The sequence below is a fragment of the Eurosta solidaginis genome, chromosome 4, assembly GCF_040869045.1.
Source record: "Eurosta solidaginis isolate ZX-2024a chromosome 4, ASM4086904v1, whole genome shotgun sequence".
NCBI lineage: Eukaryota > Metazoa > Arthropoda > Insecta > Diptera > Tephritidae > Eurosta > Eurosta solidaginis.
Window position 1 is genome coordinate 22,707,341 of NC_090322.1, and position 17,987 is coordinate 22,725,327.

The 17,987-nt window shown below is 38.7% G+C and overlaps 2 protein-coding genes across 3 annotated transcripts in view; both read right to left on the bottom strand.

The window, feature by feature from the left end:
- Positions 1 to 17,987, bottom strand: part of LOC137248431 (zinc finger protein 107-like) — a 106,516-nt gene that overhangs the window by 43,284 nt on the left and 45,245 nt on the right. The window contains exon 6 of the mRNA XM_067779369.1: positions 2,671 to 2,829. Within this exon, the coding sequence (XP_067635470.1) occupies positions 2,671 to 2,829 (159 nt within the window). The remainder of the gene's footprint in view (positions 1 to 2,670; positions 2,830 to 17,987) is intronic.
- On the bottom strand, positions 10,513 to 12,214 carry LOC137249276 (zinc finger protein 22-like). 2 transcript variants are annotated; one of them, XM_067780595.1, is made up of 3 exons: positions 11,351 to 12,214; positions 11,074 to 11,280; positions 10,513 to 11,004 (listed from the first exon to the last, which is right to left on the bottom strand). In XM_067780595.1, exons 2-3 carry the CDS (start codon positions 11,244 to 11,246, stop codon positions 10,686 to 10,688), a joined length of 492 nt encoding a protein of 163 aa, XP_067636696.1. In that variant the 5' UTR covers positions 11,247 to 11,280; positions 11,351 to 12,214; the 3' UTR covers positions 10,513 to 10,685. The 2 variants fall into 2 exon arrangements, with proteins under 2 accessions (XP_067636696.1, XP_067636695.1); XM_067780594.1 differs by having other exon boundaries at positions 11,074 to 11,310; positions 11,415 to 12,212.

The following is a 17,987-nucleotide window of genomic DNA, read 5'->3' on the forward strand; positions in this document are numbered from 1 at the left end:
TATGAAGCTGTGGATTTTTACGCTCTCGGTGTATTCCTCGGGTGCGTCCGCATTTGCGAGATGAGCCAAACTATCAACATCCGAGGCAAACTCCTGCAAAGTCTCATTCTTTGGTGACGGTTTTGCAACTCGATTTGGTATATCTGTTTTCTATGCTCGCTTCCGTATCGCCTCTCTAGAGCACTCATCGAAGTTTCGCAGTTGTTCCGCTCTCCCCCGGGAATCGTCTGTAGGATTTCAGCAGCAGATCGTTTCAATGCCACGAATAGTGCAGCAACTTTATCTTCAGCATTCCAGTTGTTCACTGTTGCGGTGTTATCAAACTGGAGCTTAAATACCTGGAAAGGAACCGGGCCGTCAAAAGATGGAGTTTTACCTTCGTATTGCTTGCTGAAACAACTGGGCGATTTAGTTGCAGCTCCTGTATACGACCTTTTAAAGCTGCGTTATTGCATTATTTTTTCGTCCATACGGGCTTCTAATTGTGCAAAGATCTGCGATGATACCTGTGCTGAAATTTGTCCCGACATTTCGGATATACGTACCTCCTGTGCTTCAATCCTGGATGCTATTTGTGACTACATTTCGGATATACGTGTCTTCTGTGTTTCAATCCTGGATGTTATTTGTGACGACATTTCGGATATACGTGTATCCTGTGATTTCATTTGAGATACCATATATGTCTTCTGTTCTGCCAGTTGAGTTTCCATCTTGGATATTATGCGTGTCTCTTGGGATTCCAGTTGGGATGCCATATACGCCTTCTCGGATTCCAGTTGAGATGACATTTCTGTTGATATTTGTGACATTTGTGAAATGCGTGCCTCCTGTGCTTCCATCTTGGATGTTACTGTCGATGTTTGTGCAGATATTGCAGCCAAAATCATATTCAAGTCTGTGCTGGTAACTGTCTGCGATGTTTCGTTTTTCTCTTCAATTTATGTTGTTGTCTCGTCCCCATCAGGATAAAAGACATATTCGTCCACATCAATTCCTTGCGACTCCATTACCTCTCGTAGCCGTGTTTGAAGTTCGATTCAATCCACGGTTCTCCAACTCCTCTTTCAGTTGCTGGATCTTTAATTCACTCAACTTTGCCATGTCCAAGTTGTATTCCCAACCTTCGGAATTTATTCAAAAATTCCTCTTCTGACACCAATTGTAACGAGTTTACTGAAATTCCTCTTATTTGCAACATTCTACTAAGTTCGAATCACTAAACTGTTGAATAAAATAACTTCACTATTCAATAATGCAAAATGTCCTTTATTAAAGTACTTCACAATAACACTTATATTTCGCAACTGATAGCTTGCTTAAATCAAACTGATTGTCGTGCCTCTACTGTTGCTGCTTTTTATACTCTTCGATTTCCTTGTTCCATACTTCTAGGCGTTTCCAGGTTTTACTTAGTTACTGCTATACAATTATAACTACAGATGCACGATTTTATAGCTTCTCTCATACTTCATGCGCGTGTATATGTGTGATACTTGCACACTTATTGCATACTTTCAGGAGTATCTCAGATATATGCATGTGGTTGTGCGTTGCTTCTCCGCTGCGTGTACGTACATATGTGTAGACATAATGACTGATTCGTTTATGCAGATACAAGTGACTGTCTGCTTTATTGTTGTTGTGGCTTCATTTACTTAGCATCAGACTACTGATGTGAGTATCACTTAGTGTCACTAACATTCGGCACAATACTAAAATAAAGCTTGTCTTTGACAACATATTCAAAAAGCTTCGACGTTGTAGACAGTTTAGAAACAGGTCTGTTATTAGAAGAGTTATTTTTGTTGCCAGACTTAAAAATGGGAGTGACGGATGCTTGCTTCCAGTCATTAATAAAAATACCCGATGCCAATGATTTATTGAATATAATCATTAACGGTCGTACTAGCGAAGGACAATTTTAGAATTTTTATGTTTTATAAATTTTTAAATTTATAATCCCCTCAACTATGTCTGCCTCTGTGAGAGAAAGTGACCCAAAATTATTAGTGGTGGGAGACTTAATTGTGTATGTTTTCTGTGTCTTCCACAGTTAAATCATTATCTGTGATAAAGTTTGCCGAGAAGAAATCTGCAGAGATTAGCAGCCTCATTCACAGAGTTGGCAATAACATTATTTTAGCATACTGAAGTAAGTAAGTAAGATACGCTCTTCATGGAGTTTATGTAATTCCAGAAGTTCTTCGGATTGCTCTTGATGTTTACCTCAAAATTTCTAACGTAATTAGCATATAAAGACTTCTTAAGATTGTTAAAATTTTTCTTATAAAGAATAAACAAATCATAAAATCGAAGCTGATTAGTAATCTTATATTTTTTAAAGAAACTTGTTTCTCAAATTTTTTAGTTGCTTGAGCTCACTATTGTGCCAGGGAGAATAATAAATTTTCTTTTTATATACCGCATGGCGCAACGACACAAGGTGGCAGCATGTGAGCTGGTCATAAACTTTTTTTATTTGATTTGATACATCAACTTCCGGCGCAGTACGATTTTGACATTTGTCCATCGAATTTACAAAAAACAAAGTATATGAAATTTTTATTTATGTTTGTGGTATGTCACCATGCTGCCACCTTGTATCGTTCCGCCATGATATACCGGCACGATTTTTTCACAAATCTTATGAATTTCTTTTTTAAATACATTGAAAGATTTTCCAACTGCACTTTCGCCAAACATTGCATCCCAATCAATGCCACCTAAAGCAGAATTTAAACGATTAAAATCACAACGTCGAAAATTGAATGCTGTTTTCATATTTGATGTAGGAATACAGAAATACTCCAGGAACTCAATTTCAAGCTTTAAGGGCAGGTGATGCAAGATAACAAAACTAATATTGTTAGTTACAAAAGTTAAATTAAGAGTGCGATGTAAAGAATTATGGAAACTATTAACTTGAGATTTCTTTTCAAGAGAGATCCAGCTAACATTACTTAAATTAAGATCCGCAAGTACATATAGCTGCGTTTATCCCATATCAGCACACCACGTCTATTTAAGCCAGTCTTTGTTGCATATCTATGCTTACGGAAAACATGATAAAGCTTAGGATCAAAAAATTCAGCATCTAAGAAATTACTGTTTAGCCAAGTATCGATGATGACAAATACATCATACTCCAACAAAGAACTAAATAGGCGCACATTTTCGGTCTTACTTCTGAGGCCAGGAACATTTTGAAAAAAAGATCTTGATAGATTTGCATGGGATGTGATTGACACTATGTACTAAGTCCGCGGTTGTAGTTTTGCGTCCTTTTGAAAAAAACGGAAGTGGCAGATCGTCACATTGACTGGACACAATTCAGGCATCAGAATGTTGCTTTTCCCGGGGCGTGAACCCAGGATCTTGGGTGTGGATGGCGGAGCGCGCTACCATCACACCACGGCAATATATTGTATCTAATAATTGAAGTTTGGCCTTCTACCTTTCAAACTAGCATAACGTGCCCTAGAAAATAGCCGAAGAATTCAACTATCTTCTATTTCGTGTTACATCTGTTTTCAATAAAACGTGCGAAATACTTAAACTCGAAAACGAAATTTTTTTGATATTGCTTATTCGTTGCACATATAAGGTTAAAATTATTGGAAAAGCAAAATAAAAAAAAATATTCTTATGGTTTTTGATGAAAATAATGTTTTTTGTGCAGCCTTTATTTAAAGTGGAAGCATACAGACTTGATTTCACTTCATTACAGCCTTCGCCCAAATGTTTTCAATGGGATTTGCAACCGGGAATATGTCTAGACGTAAAACCTGTCTCTCCCATCAATCGATATATGGTGAATTGCGTTTTTAGCATAGAACTATTTCTCGCTTCCAATTTAAATTTTCTCTTTTCGAACTTACGCATTCTCAATACGAGTTTATATTTCTCATTATGAACTTATATATTCCTAATGCCAATTTCACACAGAAGCTTAATGAAATAATTAGTCAAGTTTTCTAAATTAAAGCCCCAATTGAACTCAATCTTCCATACAAAATACAAATTCTCAATTATCTCATTATTGCTTTATTGAATGCCTAATCGCGTGGCGGCCACCGTAGTATGATGGTAGCGTGCTCCGCCTACCACACCGAATACCCTGGGTTCACACCCCGGGCAAAGCAACATCAAAATTTTAGAAATAAGGTTTTTCAATTAGAAGAAAATTTTTCTAAGCGGGTCGCCCCTCGGCAGTGTTTGGCAAGCACTCCGAGTGTATTTCTGCCATGAAAAGCTCTCAGTGAAAACTCATCTGCCTCGCAGATGCCGTTCGGAGTAGGTATAAAACAAGTAGGTCCCGTCCCGCCAATTTGTAGGAAAAATTAAAAAGGAGCACGACGCAAATTGGCAGAGAAGCTCAGCCTAAAATATCTTCGGAGGTTATCGCGCCTTACATTTATTTTATTTATTAATCGAGTGAAAAATTCAGTCGGCTTTGCTTTGTGCTTCGTATTTTATTGTCAATGTAACGAATGAAAATCAAAAATAAATTATTTTCAATAACTTACGAAAAATAGAAAAACACGAAAAAATTTTAAATTTAATTTTCGTTGCATTTGCTGCAAAAGATAATATGGCGTTTTCTAAAATAGGCAAATATATATTTGGATAGGTGCAACATCTATGGGTGGTTGCGCATGCATTTTATTTTGATTGCATTTATAGTTAAGAAGGAAACGGCTGCTATCAATTTCAACTATTTTTTTGTAAAAAGCATATTTTTTTGGACTGCTGACAGATGTTTGTTTCATTAAAGGTAGGGTAAATACACCTTGAGTAGCAAGACCGCAAATAAGCTTAACTATTCTGTCAGAGTCAAAGCGGGAGTTTGAAGTTTTAAGGCCATCAGCTATTTTTTGTTTTTTTTTTTTTGTGAATTCATTGCCATTGCTAGGTGGAGAACCACCCTATGTTGGCTACACTATCTCAAAATAGTTTCCTTGTTTTTGAAAGATCATGCCGACTGCTGAGGGGAATATAACCATATATCGGCTGCCAGTTCGAACTAGCCGTATCTTAAAGTATTTTTAAAAAATGTCCTATCTCAGGGCTTGTTTCAAAGGCGTCGAACCTCAGAATCAGGTTGAAGAACGCATTATCTCAGATTTTTTTTTCATAAACGCCCCATGTTATGCTAAAATGTATCAGATAGGACGTTTTTTGAACACATTTTGAGAAAGTGCCTTTTTGAAACACAAATTTGGGAGTGCTAAAGCTCGGCTGCCATTAAGAACAATGCGCTAGCAATTGAATCATTGGGCGAAACTCTTGTTACGTTTATTTTATATTATATTTATACGTCGCTTTGATTCAATGCGATTAACTAAAAACGCATGTAGTTCTTGAAATCGCTTTGAAAATACGAAGCGGTAGTTCATTTCCCTAACGGTTAAAACGATCGTATAACCAATTTTTGGAGTCAATGCGTATTGAAAATTAGCGGTTCCCCACAATTTTTCAATTGAAATCAACTAAATATGTTAAATTTTAATTAGGTTTTGGAAAATGAAAGACGGAATCGAATTTTTTAAAGATATTTTGTAATTTAAGTCATCAATTTAAAAATACTTATATAGTTATTTCATGGCGGTTCTTTTATGCCGATATAGCAATGTTATTCCATTAAGTTTTTGTGTGAAATTGGTATTACATTTTCTCCTTTGAACAATTTTGAATTTACACATTCTCATTTCAAGTTAACTACACTTTCTCATTGGAGTAAATTTCAAAAACTGTATAATTTTAAAAAAGAAATTTTTAAATTTGTACTAAGAAATTTACCATTTTTTTAAGCTCACTATTTTTATTGAAAATTATTATGCCCAAATTACATGTGCAGCAATTTTGCCTGCAGCGCTCACGTGCAGTTAAATTACCTGGCAGTTCTTTGCAGCGACTTGTATAAAGAATATAAAATATTTTTCAAACGCACTAAATATTGAATTGGTTAATCCAAAACCAATTTTGTAATACAAAAAAAATGTTTTGAAAAGGTTTTGAATTTAAATTAGTAAAACAAATGGCCCTTTGCCGGACGCAGATCCGGTACGTTCCGGCACCAAGCTCGACAATCTCGGGAACGATTTGTTATGGCCACATGCGCCCTTCTAGGCCAACCCGCCATCCCAACACCTAGATCCATGAGGAGTTTGGGGTCGCCAGGGCCTCGGCTGTTAATTGCACAGGATTCGCCGCGGATAGGTGAGGTTGACAATTGGGTTTGGAGAAGCTGTATATTGCGATGGCAACCTGAAAAGGTTGCGTTACACAACCCCATTGTTTTGTGTGTTCGTGATTGGGTTTTTTGTTACCCAACATTGATTCAATGCAGCAAATTTTGTTTGAACAGTTCATGTTGTTGTTGTTGTTGTTGTAACAGTGCTTCGCCCCACCTAACAGCCGCGACCGATCACAAATTGTCATCAATATCCTCTAACGCGAGTCCAAGGAAACTTGCTGTTTCAACAGTGGTGGACCATAAGGAAAGGGGTGTTAGAGGCGTTGGTTCCACATTACAATTAAAGAGATGGTTGGTGTCATGTGGGGACACATTGCAAGCGGGGCATACATTTTGTATGTCGGGGTAGATTCTGGATAGGTAAGAGTTTAACCTGTTACAGTATCCAGAACGAAGTTGAGCAAGGGTGACACGCGTTTCCCTGGGGAGTATGCGTTCCTCTTCCGCGAGTTTTGGATACTTTTCTTTGAGTACTGGATTCACCGGGCAATTCCCGGCATAAAGGTCCGACGCCTGTTTGTGGAGTTCACCAAGGGCCTGCTTGTTGTTGTTGTTGTAGCAATGCTCGCCCCACCTAATAGCCGCGACCGATCACAAATTGTCATCAATATCCTCTAACGGAAGTCCAAGGAAACTTGCCGTTTCAACAGGGGTGGACCATAAGGAAAGGGTTGTTAGAGGCGTTGGTTCCACATTACAATTAAAGAGATGGTTGGTGTCATGTGGGGACACATTGCAAGCGGGGCATACATTTTGTATGTCGGGGTTGATTCTGGATAGGTAAGAGTTTAACCTGTTACAGTATCCAGAACGAAGTTGAGCAAGAGTGACACGCGTTTCCCTGGGGAGTATGCGTTCCTCTTCTGCGAGTTCTGGATATATTTCTTCAAGTACTGGATTCACCGGGCAATTCCCGACATAAAGCTCCGACGCCTGTCTATGGAGTTCACCAAGGACCTGCTTGTATTTTTTCGCTTCATACGGCTGGGTTCTCAGGTGCCGTATTTCCTCAAAATGCTTACGGAGATGACTCCTTAGGTCCCTAGGCGGTGCTGGTTCGTCAATCAGATGTCTGTTGGGATGCCCAGGTTTCTGGGTATTCAACAGAAACTGTTTGGTCAGCATCTCATTTCTCTCCCTGATGGGGAGTATTCTCGCCTCATTATGCAGATGGTGTTCTGGGGACATAAGAAGACAGCCCGTGGCGATTCTGAGAGCAGTATTTTGGCAGGCCTGTAGTTTCTTCCAGTGGGTGATTTTTAGGCTTGGCGACCATATGGGTGATGCTTTGTATGTAGTCATGAGCGTTTCTTTATCTTTTCCCCAAGTACTGCCAGCGAGGGATTTGAGGATTTTGTTACGGCTCTGAATTCTCGGAACAATTGCGGCTGCGTGCTCACCAAAATGTAGATCCTGATCAAACGTCACACCCTAGATTTTGGGGTGTCGGACAGTCGGTAGCGTAGTGCCATCGACGTGGATGTTCAAAATGGTCGACATTTGGGACGTCCATGTTGTAAATAAGGTCGCGGAAGATTTAGTCGGTGATAATGCCAGGTTTCGCGAGGCGAAAAAACTGGAGAGATCAGGGAGGTAGCCGTTTATTCTATTGCATAGCTCATCGATCTGTGGGCCTGGGCCTGTGGCCATTATTGTGCAGTCATCGGCGTAGGAAACGATTGTGACTCCTTCCGGTGGTGAAGGTAGCTTAGATATGTAGAAATTAAACAAAAGTGGGGATAGGACACCACCCTGTGGCACCCCTTGTTTAATTCTCCTTGGTTTTGATGTATCGTTTCTAAATTGCACCGATGCCTACCGACCACCCAGATAATTTGCGGTCCTCCTTTTAAGACATGGGGGAAGTGTAGACCCTTCCAGGTCTTGCAGTAACTAGCCATGGTTGACCGTATCAAAAGCTTTTGATAGGTCTAGCGCTACGAGTACTGTTCTGTGGTGGGGGTTTTGATTTAAACCGCAATTTATCTGGGTGCTAATGACATTTAGCGCGGTGGTAGTGCTATGGAGTTTTCTGAAGCCATGCTGATGACAGGCTATCTGCAAATTTGCTTGGAAATAAGGAAGCAAAATGGCTTCAAGCGTCTTTGATACTGGCGATAGGAGAGATATCGGACGATACGACTCTCCTATGTTAGCTGGTTTACCAGGCTTTAGTAGCGGGACCACCTTGGCCATTTTCCATTTCTCGGGTATGACAAAGGAGGAAAGAGACAGGTTGAAGACATGCGCTAAATATTTGAAACCCTCTTTCCCTAGGCTTTTAAGCATCGGCATGGCTATGCCGTCTGGGCCCACTGCTTTGGATGGTTTAGTGCGACAATGGCGTCCTCAACCTCTTCAGCGGTGATGGTGATTGGTGACGCGCTGAATTTGTGTTTATATGCGCGTCTATTGGCTCTCCGTCTATCTTTGTCGACCGTAGGATGCATTATATATTGTCGGCAGAAAGCGCTCGCGCATTTTTTCGCGTCCGACAGCACTTTGTCGCCAAAGGCGATGGAAACTTTGTCTTTGTGCTTAGTCGGATTCGATAGGGACTTTACGGTGAACCAAAGTTTACCCACACCGGTAGAGAGGTTACAACCTCTTAGGTGCTCCTCCCATTTCGCCCGCTTGTGTTCATCCACAAGCAATCTGATGCGTTGGTTTATATCCCTTATTTGAGGGTCGCCTGGATCAAGCTGTCTTATAAGGTCACGTTCTCTCGCTAAGTTTGCGGCCTCCGCCGGGAAGAGGGGCCGGATTTCGGGAATTCTCCCGGCGGGAATGAAACGTGCCGAGGCGGATTCAATGACCTTGCGGAAGGCACACTCCCTTTGGCGGGCATCAGTCGGGATAGGGAGGGCAGCAAAGCGGTTGTCTGTAAAGGATTTATATTCTTCCCACTTTCCTTTTTTGAAGTTTATGAAAGTGCGTTTTTCAGTGACGATGAAGTCGGCGGTACGCTCGAGCGAAATAAGTATGGGCAGGTGGTCGGATGCCAATGTTACCATCGGCTGCGAGTTGACGCAGTTTACGAGTTCTGCGCTCACGATTGAGATATCTGGCGAGCTGTGACAGCTTCCTACCATACGTGTGGGGGCGTCTCCGTTTATTGTGCAGAACGTCGTTTCTTCTATTTGATCCGCCAACATCTCACCCCTACTGTCCGCCCGCAAGTTTGAATGCCATAGATCATGATGGGCATTGAAATCACCTAAGATAATGCGATTGTTGCCAGTGAGTAAGGCCCTGATATTAGGGCGGTATCCACTGGGGCAACAGGTGGCAGGAGGGATGTAGATGTTGATGATTTCTAGCTTTGCATCGCCTGACCGGACAGATAGGCCTTGACGTTCTAAGACATTGTCCCTGCGGTCGATGCCAAGATCAAATATATAATATTGCACAGAGTGGTATATGATAAACGTGAGGCCGCCTCCATTTCCGCTCACACGATCTTTTCTGTGGACATTATACCCAGAGCAGGTCTGCAATGCAGACCTTGCTGTGAGTCTAGTCTCTTGAATCGCAGCAACGCGGATGTTGTGCCGCTTCATGAAATCGACTATCTCCGTAATCTTCCCAGTTAGTCCATTACAGTTTAACTGCAGAATTCTGTAGTGCATAGGGGGAGACGTCGCCACTCTGGGGGTAAGTGACGGGTGACTACGCCTGGGTTGTGGAAGGCCAGGACGCAATTGCTGTTGTGGCCCTGGGACTGGATGTCCTTACGCAAGCATTGGGGTACGCGGATGATTTGGGTTTGCGACTTGGCAACATGGCGCATGCTTAGGTGTAGACTACGGGACGCCCTTGGGCGTGAACAGCAAGGAGCCACAAAATATTTATAAAAGTTACGTGGACGTCGGGTTTTGGGATCAAGCCCAGAATAACCTGTCCGATGCAACCATCCCTTACACGAGACACACTGAACAGAGTATGACCGTCCTAAAAAGATTCTTTTCCGGCAGATGCAGCAAAACCATTTCTCAGGACTGGGGTCAGGAGACGGACCCGGATTGGATTCGATACCTTCCCGGAGCAAGAGAAAATGGAGCAGTCCTGCTGCAAGGAGCTGCTGGGAGGATGACAATTTGTGGGAGGGACGCAACAAATTAAATGGGGTTACACTGAAATGACAGTCCTTGGTCGGGAAAAAACCCGAGTCGCTCCGGTACATAGAACCGACTGCCTTGGGAAGCGTTGAACAGTTCATGGAGCGCGCTGGTTAGCCTGCAGCGACACATGTGTTTTGTGTAGAGTAAAATCTAGCTGCGCAGCAATTCTGCACTTGTTTCGGGCTTTATTCTTAATTGAAAAAAAAAATTTTATAAATAAATAAATGATCTTAGTCGGTTGTGCTAACATTTTGTTCCATTCAATTATGAACTTCTTAACTAAATTGCTAAATTTATCGACGTCATCATTGTTGAACAGCAACATTATTAGTAGCTAATTTCAATTGCAACTGAGTCTCTGCTTTCTTCAATGCTAACATATTTAGCTCACGCGTCTCTGGATCTTCGTTTTTATGTGAAGAAAAGTGTAAACGCAACTCTGAAGCTAATCGGAAAGCTAGCGGACAAAATTCACATCTATAAACATTATCGCCTAGATGAGTACGTAAATGTTTAACGTGATCTCCACTTTGTGCATAAGCGCGATCGCAGTATTTGCATTTGTATGGTTTCTCGCCGGTGTGCGTTCGCATATGGCAGCGCTGCTGAGTCATGCGTACAAAACTATTTAAAGAAGGGTTGAAGTTATTTCAAAAAATTTAGTATATGAATTTTTGTGTATATGTAACTTACCGCATATCACAATATTCACATTTAAACGGCTTTACACCGCTATGAATCTTTTTATGCTTCCGCAATATAGCAGCTTGAGGAAACGCAGCACCACACACATCGCAAATGTGTGACTTAATTCCGATATGCATTATTTTGTGATTAAATACATCGGTAGTACAGCGGAATCTCATTGGACAGTAGGGACACTCAAACGGCTTGTTATCACTGTGACGTAAACGATGCTGTTTCAAGTTGCTATGTATAAAAAGAGAAAATAACAAAATATTATACTTACGGAGTTCAAAATGATTAATAAATGAAATGAAATGAAATAGTGTATTTTCTGATGCTATTTCTACCTTCTGCTATTGAAATAACACAGTTGTATAGTCGAACGTGTGAACACCCTGCGCTATTAACCCAAACCAATGGGAGCTGAGTGTATTGGATACATATATAGCATGCACAAATAGCAAACTAAACATACCTTTGAAAGTTGTATTGAAATAGGAATATTTGTACATGTGAAGCAAAAACAGCAACTTTACAACTGTGATAATACAAAAGCATGATTAAAGAAATACGATAATTAGTACATATTATGAACTTAATTAACTGTAAAACGTTTTTAACTAAATAATGGTTTTATTTCTTAAACATAATTCTTTTCGGAGGCTAAAATAAAACCGGGTTTGTCTTGTAAATCTAAATGCAGTAAAATAAGATTTACTGGTTTTTTATTTTTTTTTTTTATAGAATACTAGCAACCCACACCTTGTTTCACACAGGTTGCAATGTTTAAAAATGGTAATTTGTTGTTGCATTTTGAATTAATGGTTTGTAACGTAGCGTTACAATAGTACGACCCCCACTGTAACCCTTTTTCTCCTACACCTGAAACTCCACTGTTGTCGCCATCTAACTTGCATCATGTTCCTCTGACTATTAATTTTGAGTTTTATAAGTTTGCATCAAATGCCTCTGTCGAAAACGTACGTTTTAATTTTAAAGCCGGTAATTTTTCTGAATTAAACTTATGTTTATCTGAGCTTAATTGGGAGGAATTATTTTCTACATCTGATGTCTCAGCTAGTTTTTGTATCTTTAAAGACATATTATCTGTGTAGGGTTATATTTATATTCAACTTTAAATGTACCTACTTTAAATAAATTGAATTTTTTTGTTCTTGTTAATTTTTATTTTTAAATTGTAAAATATTATCTTTCAAAAATTTTCATTCGGTTGAAATATTTAAAAACGTTTTGTAACATACTTTTAGGAGCGGTTAAATAAAAATATTTTTATAAAAATAAATAGTGCTTATTATTAAATAGTGATTTATATATTAAATACCACATTGGCGATCTAGCCAGCCAAACATAAAAACCGTCCTTCAAAAACAACGAATCAAATTTTAATTCTTGTATGCTGTATGAAATAATAACGCCACCAGTTGATGTTCAGCAAAAATCGATTTATTCTGTTCCTAGTTATATATTATGCGAGTGGAAACCATATTGACTTCCGAAAACGATACCATAGTTATGTTTACTATATCCAACTTATTACGTTTTTATCAGCAAATTAGGTTTTGGAAAATGAAAGACGGAATCGAATTTTTTAAAGATATTTTGTAATTTAAGTCATTAATTTAAAAATACTTATATAGTTATTTCATGACGGTTCTTTTATGCCGATATAGCAATGTTATTCCATTAAGTTTCTGTGTGAAATTGGTATTACATTTTCTCCTTTGAACAATTTTGAATTTACACATTCTCATTTCAAGTTAACTACACTTTCTCATTGGAGTAAATTTCAAAAACTGTATAATTTTAAAAAAGAAATTTTTAAATTTGTACTAAGAAATTTACCATTTTTTTAAGCTCACTATTTTTATTGAAAATTATTATGCCCAAATTACATGTGCAGCAATTTTGCCTGCAGCGCTCACGTGCAGTTAAATTTACCTGGCAGTTCTTTGCAGCGACTTGTATAAAGAATCTAATATCTAATATCAGAGAATTTAAACACAATGAGAAGGCGTTTTTGCTAGATTCCAACTTTTTTGCATGTGAACACGTCTTGCACTTCACCACACACAATCCAATTTCAATGTTAACCAGTTAACAGCAGAAAATTCTCTGTCAACAGTTTCAGCTGGTGTATAAATTCTCTGGATTTTCTCTTAATATGATTTCTTTGTGGGAATATAGGTATTTAGTAGGATTAATTGAATTTAAATTTTATTACTTGTAGCAATATATTTGCTTGTTTTATGTTGATGCAAATTGCAGAAGTTTTGCTTATTTCTTTACAAACAAAAACCTATTCATATACCCAAAATATGCCCTTTCATGAAATGTTTGTAAATTAATCATACATTTATGAATTATCGCATCCCTTTTTGTTAATAAATTAAAATGTTAGGAAAATGTATGCAAATTGAAATATGCATGCAAATAGTGTTTTGCCGACGGCATTTGCACACTTGGAATTTCTGTACACGAAATCCATTGCATATTTATGAAACGGTAATTTGCATAAAATGTATGCATATTAACCATGAATATTAATAAATTGAAAAATTGAAATAAATAAAATATTTGATAACAATTGAATTAATAAAAAAATATTTAGTTATTATTTGGACTATGGGTGGGAGGGGAGGTACCTATAAAGAAATTTCCTAAAGCATTTTATATGCGTTATTCAGTACAATGATGTAAGTACCTATGTACTTGAATATTTTCAAAGGCAGGTTTGATAAGCCAAGCCAAACTTAAATACATTTGACCTGCCTCAAATCAACCCTTAAATATGTAAATAAGACCAACAATACACAAAAGACATGTGCCTGTTGATCAGATGTTGAGCATTGTATCATTGAATATATATGTATGAAAATACAAACCAAAGCAAAAAAGTACAAATGTACATACATATATACATATTCAATAATACTCTAATTAAAGGCAGACATGTATAAAAAGCTTGGTCGCTTTGATGCTGTGGCAGTGTCTTAAGTTATTAATAAAACAACTTGTCGCTTTCCGCGTTATAAAGCGACCAAATCAATTATGGCAATCCGCGTATACGGCCATGGATATGTAAATATCAATGCTCGTAGCAATTAGCCGACGAAATACAATAGGCACGAGCCAAATTATGTGTCGTCGGTAGTTAAAAGTGTTGCCGTTTATTTCTTTAATAACTCACAGCTAAAAGGGGAATTTATTATAAAATTAAAATAAACGAATTTATTGCTCTTTTGCGAAATAATGTTATATTTCTTCGCAAAATTACTTTAATTTATTTCGCCGCTCCCATATATTAATTTTTATCTATGAAAATAATGTAAAATTCTTACTTTGTACTGACATGTGATAAACAAGTCAGCATATACAGTATGACGTCACAGTGCGAATTCCGGCCAGAAACGGGTAAAACACCACTCTTATGTAGCAACTGCAACACAGTTGCTGCAAATTTGGCTGCGTGACTGCGCGAACAATTTTTCGGCAGAATATGATAGGGGGTTTCAAATAGCAAATAAAAATGTCCATAAGCTGTGACAACTCGGCAATTCAGGATATGAGAAAATTATTTGCAATAATTTATATGAATAATGGATGGAAATTTTTAGATTATATTGCTAATATGTTAGTGGACATTTACTAGGCAATATCTGTGCATGTTTATTTGCATTTTTTACTACCATATTAGTACTTTCATACAGGCTTATAAATAGTTTGGTATTATTTCAAAGGAAAAGTGCGGGGTTATGAAAGTAGTTATGCTCGTCATAATGAATACCCCCAATATGCATCGAAGTTGGAATTTATAAAATCGCAAAAATTTGCCTTTGACGATTTTATCAAATGCCATGTTGCCGAATTGCAAAATTCTATCATCAATTTGGACAACTTAAGAAGAAGAATTTATGAATGAAAAATCAAGAGGAAGCTAGTTTTCAGGATTTTGTGATTTACATACAAAACATAAGCATACATATGTAAATATGTATGTGTGCTTGTGCGTATGGTTGGATGGTTGAAGTGAATTTTGTTGGCTTTGTCAACATGCGAATATAAAAATATTTCTTAGCTTACATATGAACATAGATTTGTACATAGGCTTGTGCGTAAGAATAATTTTTGTTGGAAGTGGTTGATTGAAACCGTTTGTCTTTTATTTGAACATGTGAATGTACAAACATTTGTTAGCTTATGCATGGATATTTTGGTATCAATGAAGTGGGTGGGAAATGGGGGTGTAGGCTGATCTTTAGTTTAGGAATATATGTGTGTACATATATACCAATCTAGGTTTGTTTATACCCACTCACCATTTAGGTGATTAAATTTTCAATTTCCCTACATATCAATATAATTTGATTACTCTTTCTGGCAAAATAATGAGTTACCATACAATTGAACAAAAGCAATAATCAAATATGAATACTTTAGATGATCAAACACTGAATATATTTTTTCAACCACATTTTGGAATCATATTTGAATCAAATGTGTTTACTTTAGGAGATCAAAAATTTATAATAATTTTTAATTCAGCTTTCTGAATCTTTTTTGACTATATTTGTTGACTGAATAATGTATTTTATACTTGCCAAATTTTTCTTTACATCGGAGCTGCTCAACCCCTATACACTTGTAGCACTTTTGTTTTTGTTTTGCCCTGAATCATAGGCACAGATTCAAATTCACACTTTGAATATAAAAAAAATCAAGTAAGGACAGGACTATCTTCGGCTGTGCCGAAGACTTCAACCTTCCAACCATCATAATTTATTTACAAAAAATCAGAGAATTCAAATTTCCAATATATTTGCTCTGATCAGATATTTTTTGGTAACAGACGAACAGAGGAAATCGTTAAGAGAATTTTCTGTTACGTCTTGCACCCTGTTAAGTTAACATTAATTTGGGGAATAGTGGTGAAGTGCAAGACGTGACACATGCAAATGGATCGTAAGCAGTGGATGCCAAAATAACGCCTTCTCATTGTGTTTAAATTCTCTGCTAATATCTAATATATATTATAAATGGGAAAGTTTGGATGTTAAGATGTTTGGATGTTTAGATGTTTGGATGTTTGGATGTTTGGATGTTTGTCCAGACGTTTGTCTTTGTGACTCAATAACGCAAGAACGGCTGGACCGATTTGGATGAAATTTTGCACACATATAGCCAATAGTCTAGAAGGATCTACTAACTATATATTTTTCAAAAGGGGCGTGGTCCCCGCCGACTAGGAACAGTTATAATTTAATTATTATATTTTTTCGTCTTTGCGACTGAATCACGCCAGAATGGCTACACGGATTTTGATGAAATTTGGGACACAGACAGTAGTCTACTAGCGTAATTTTTTTCGAACATGGAAAGAGGGTGGGGGTCCCACGACCCTTCGAGAAATTATTTTTCATAATTTTTACACATTATAACTTTACGTATACTGGCCTTCACCAATATCACAGACTCAAGGGGTCAAATAAGTCGAGGGCTTACAAAGTAAGCAGTGACACCCTCCGCCCGCCCCCCTTTATCTCCCCCTCTGGTGTAAAATCCATAAATTGTTATAACTCAATCTAAATTTTCTCCTAAATCAATAGTTTTTGGTATCTGGTACATACAGAACGAGATCTAGACAATTTTGGAGGAACGATCAGTGGTCCTCTCCTCTACTCCCGCCATCCGCCCTCCATCAATTGTTTTTATTAGCACGCTTTTATTAGCTTTACCTGTATGTTTCTATCTAACTTTTTATTCGCTCCAATGCGCCTGCTGCCTTATTAACATGGTTTTATAATTAGCTTAACCTTATTTGTAATCCCGTAAGGGTCATATCGAGACCCTTCCGGGATCATTTCTGGATGGTTTTCGGGATCGGTCCGGGATTACGCCGGGGTAATTTCGGGACTTTTTCGGGACTATTTCGGGATCATTTTGGGACCCTTCCGGGATCATTTCTGTATAGTTTACGGGACCCGTCGGGGTTATTTTGGAACATTTTCGGGACTATTCCGGAATCATTTCGGGACTATTTCGCGATCATTTGGGGACCCTTCCGGCATCATTTCTGGATGGTTTTCGGGATCCGTGCGGGATCTCGTCGGGGTCATATGGGGACTTTTTCGGGATCATTTGAGGGCTCTTCCGGCATCATTTCTGGATGGTTTTCGGGATCCGTCCGGGATATCGTCGGGGTCATTTGGGGACTTTTTCGGGATCATTTGGGGGCTCTTCCGGCATCATTTCTGGATGGTTTTCGGGATCCGTCCGGGATCTCGTCGGGGTCATTTGGGGACTTTTTCGGGATCATTTTGGGGCTCATCCGGCATCATTTCTGGATGGTTTTCGGGATCCGTCCGGGATCCCGTCGGGGTCATTTCGGGACTTTTTCGCGACTAATACGGGAGCATTTGGGAACCCTTTCGGCATCATTTCTGGATGGTTTTCGGGATCCGTCCGGGATCCCGTTGGGGTAATTTCGGGACTTTTTCGCGACTAATACGGGATCATTTGGGAACCCTTTCGGCATCATTTCTGGATGGTTTTCGGGATCCGTCCGGGATCCCATTAGGGTAATTTCGGGACTATTAGGGGATCATTTGGGAACCTTTCCGGCATCATTTCTGGATAATTTTCGGGATCCGTCCGGGATGCCGACGAGGTAATTTCGGGACTATTTCGGGATCATTTGGGATACCTACCGGCATCATTTCTGGATGGTTTTTGGGATTCGTCCGGGATCCCGTCGTGGCCCTTTCGGGACTTTTTTTCGACTAATACGGGATCATTTGCGGACCCTTTCGGCATCATTTCTGGATAGTTGTCGGGATCCCGTCACGGTCATTTCGGGACTATTAGGGGATTATTTGAGGACCTTTCCGGCATCATTTCTTTAT

Coding starts and splice junctions, on each gene's coding strand:
- LOC137249276 (XM_067780595.1), bottom strand. CDS start 11,246: ATGAGATTCCGCTGTACTACCGATGTATTTAATCACAAAATAATGCAT. Junction 11,005..11,073: donor TGTGAATATTGTGATATGCG/GTAAGTTACATA, acceptor TTCTTTAAATAG/TTTTGTACGCATGACTCAGC.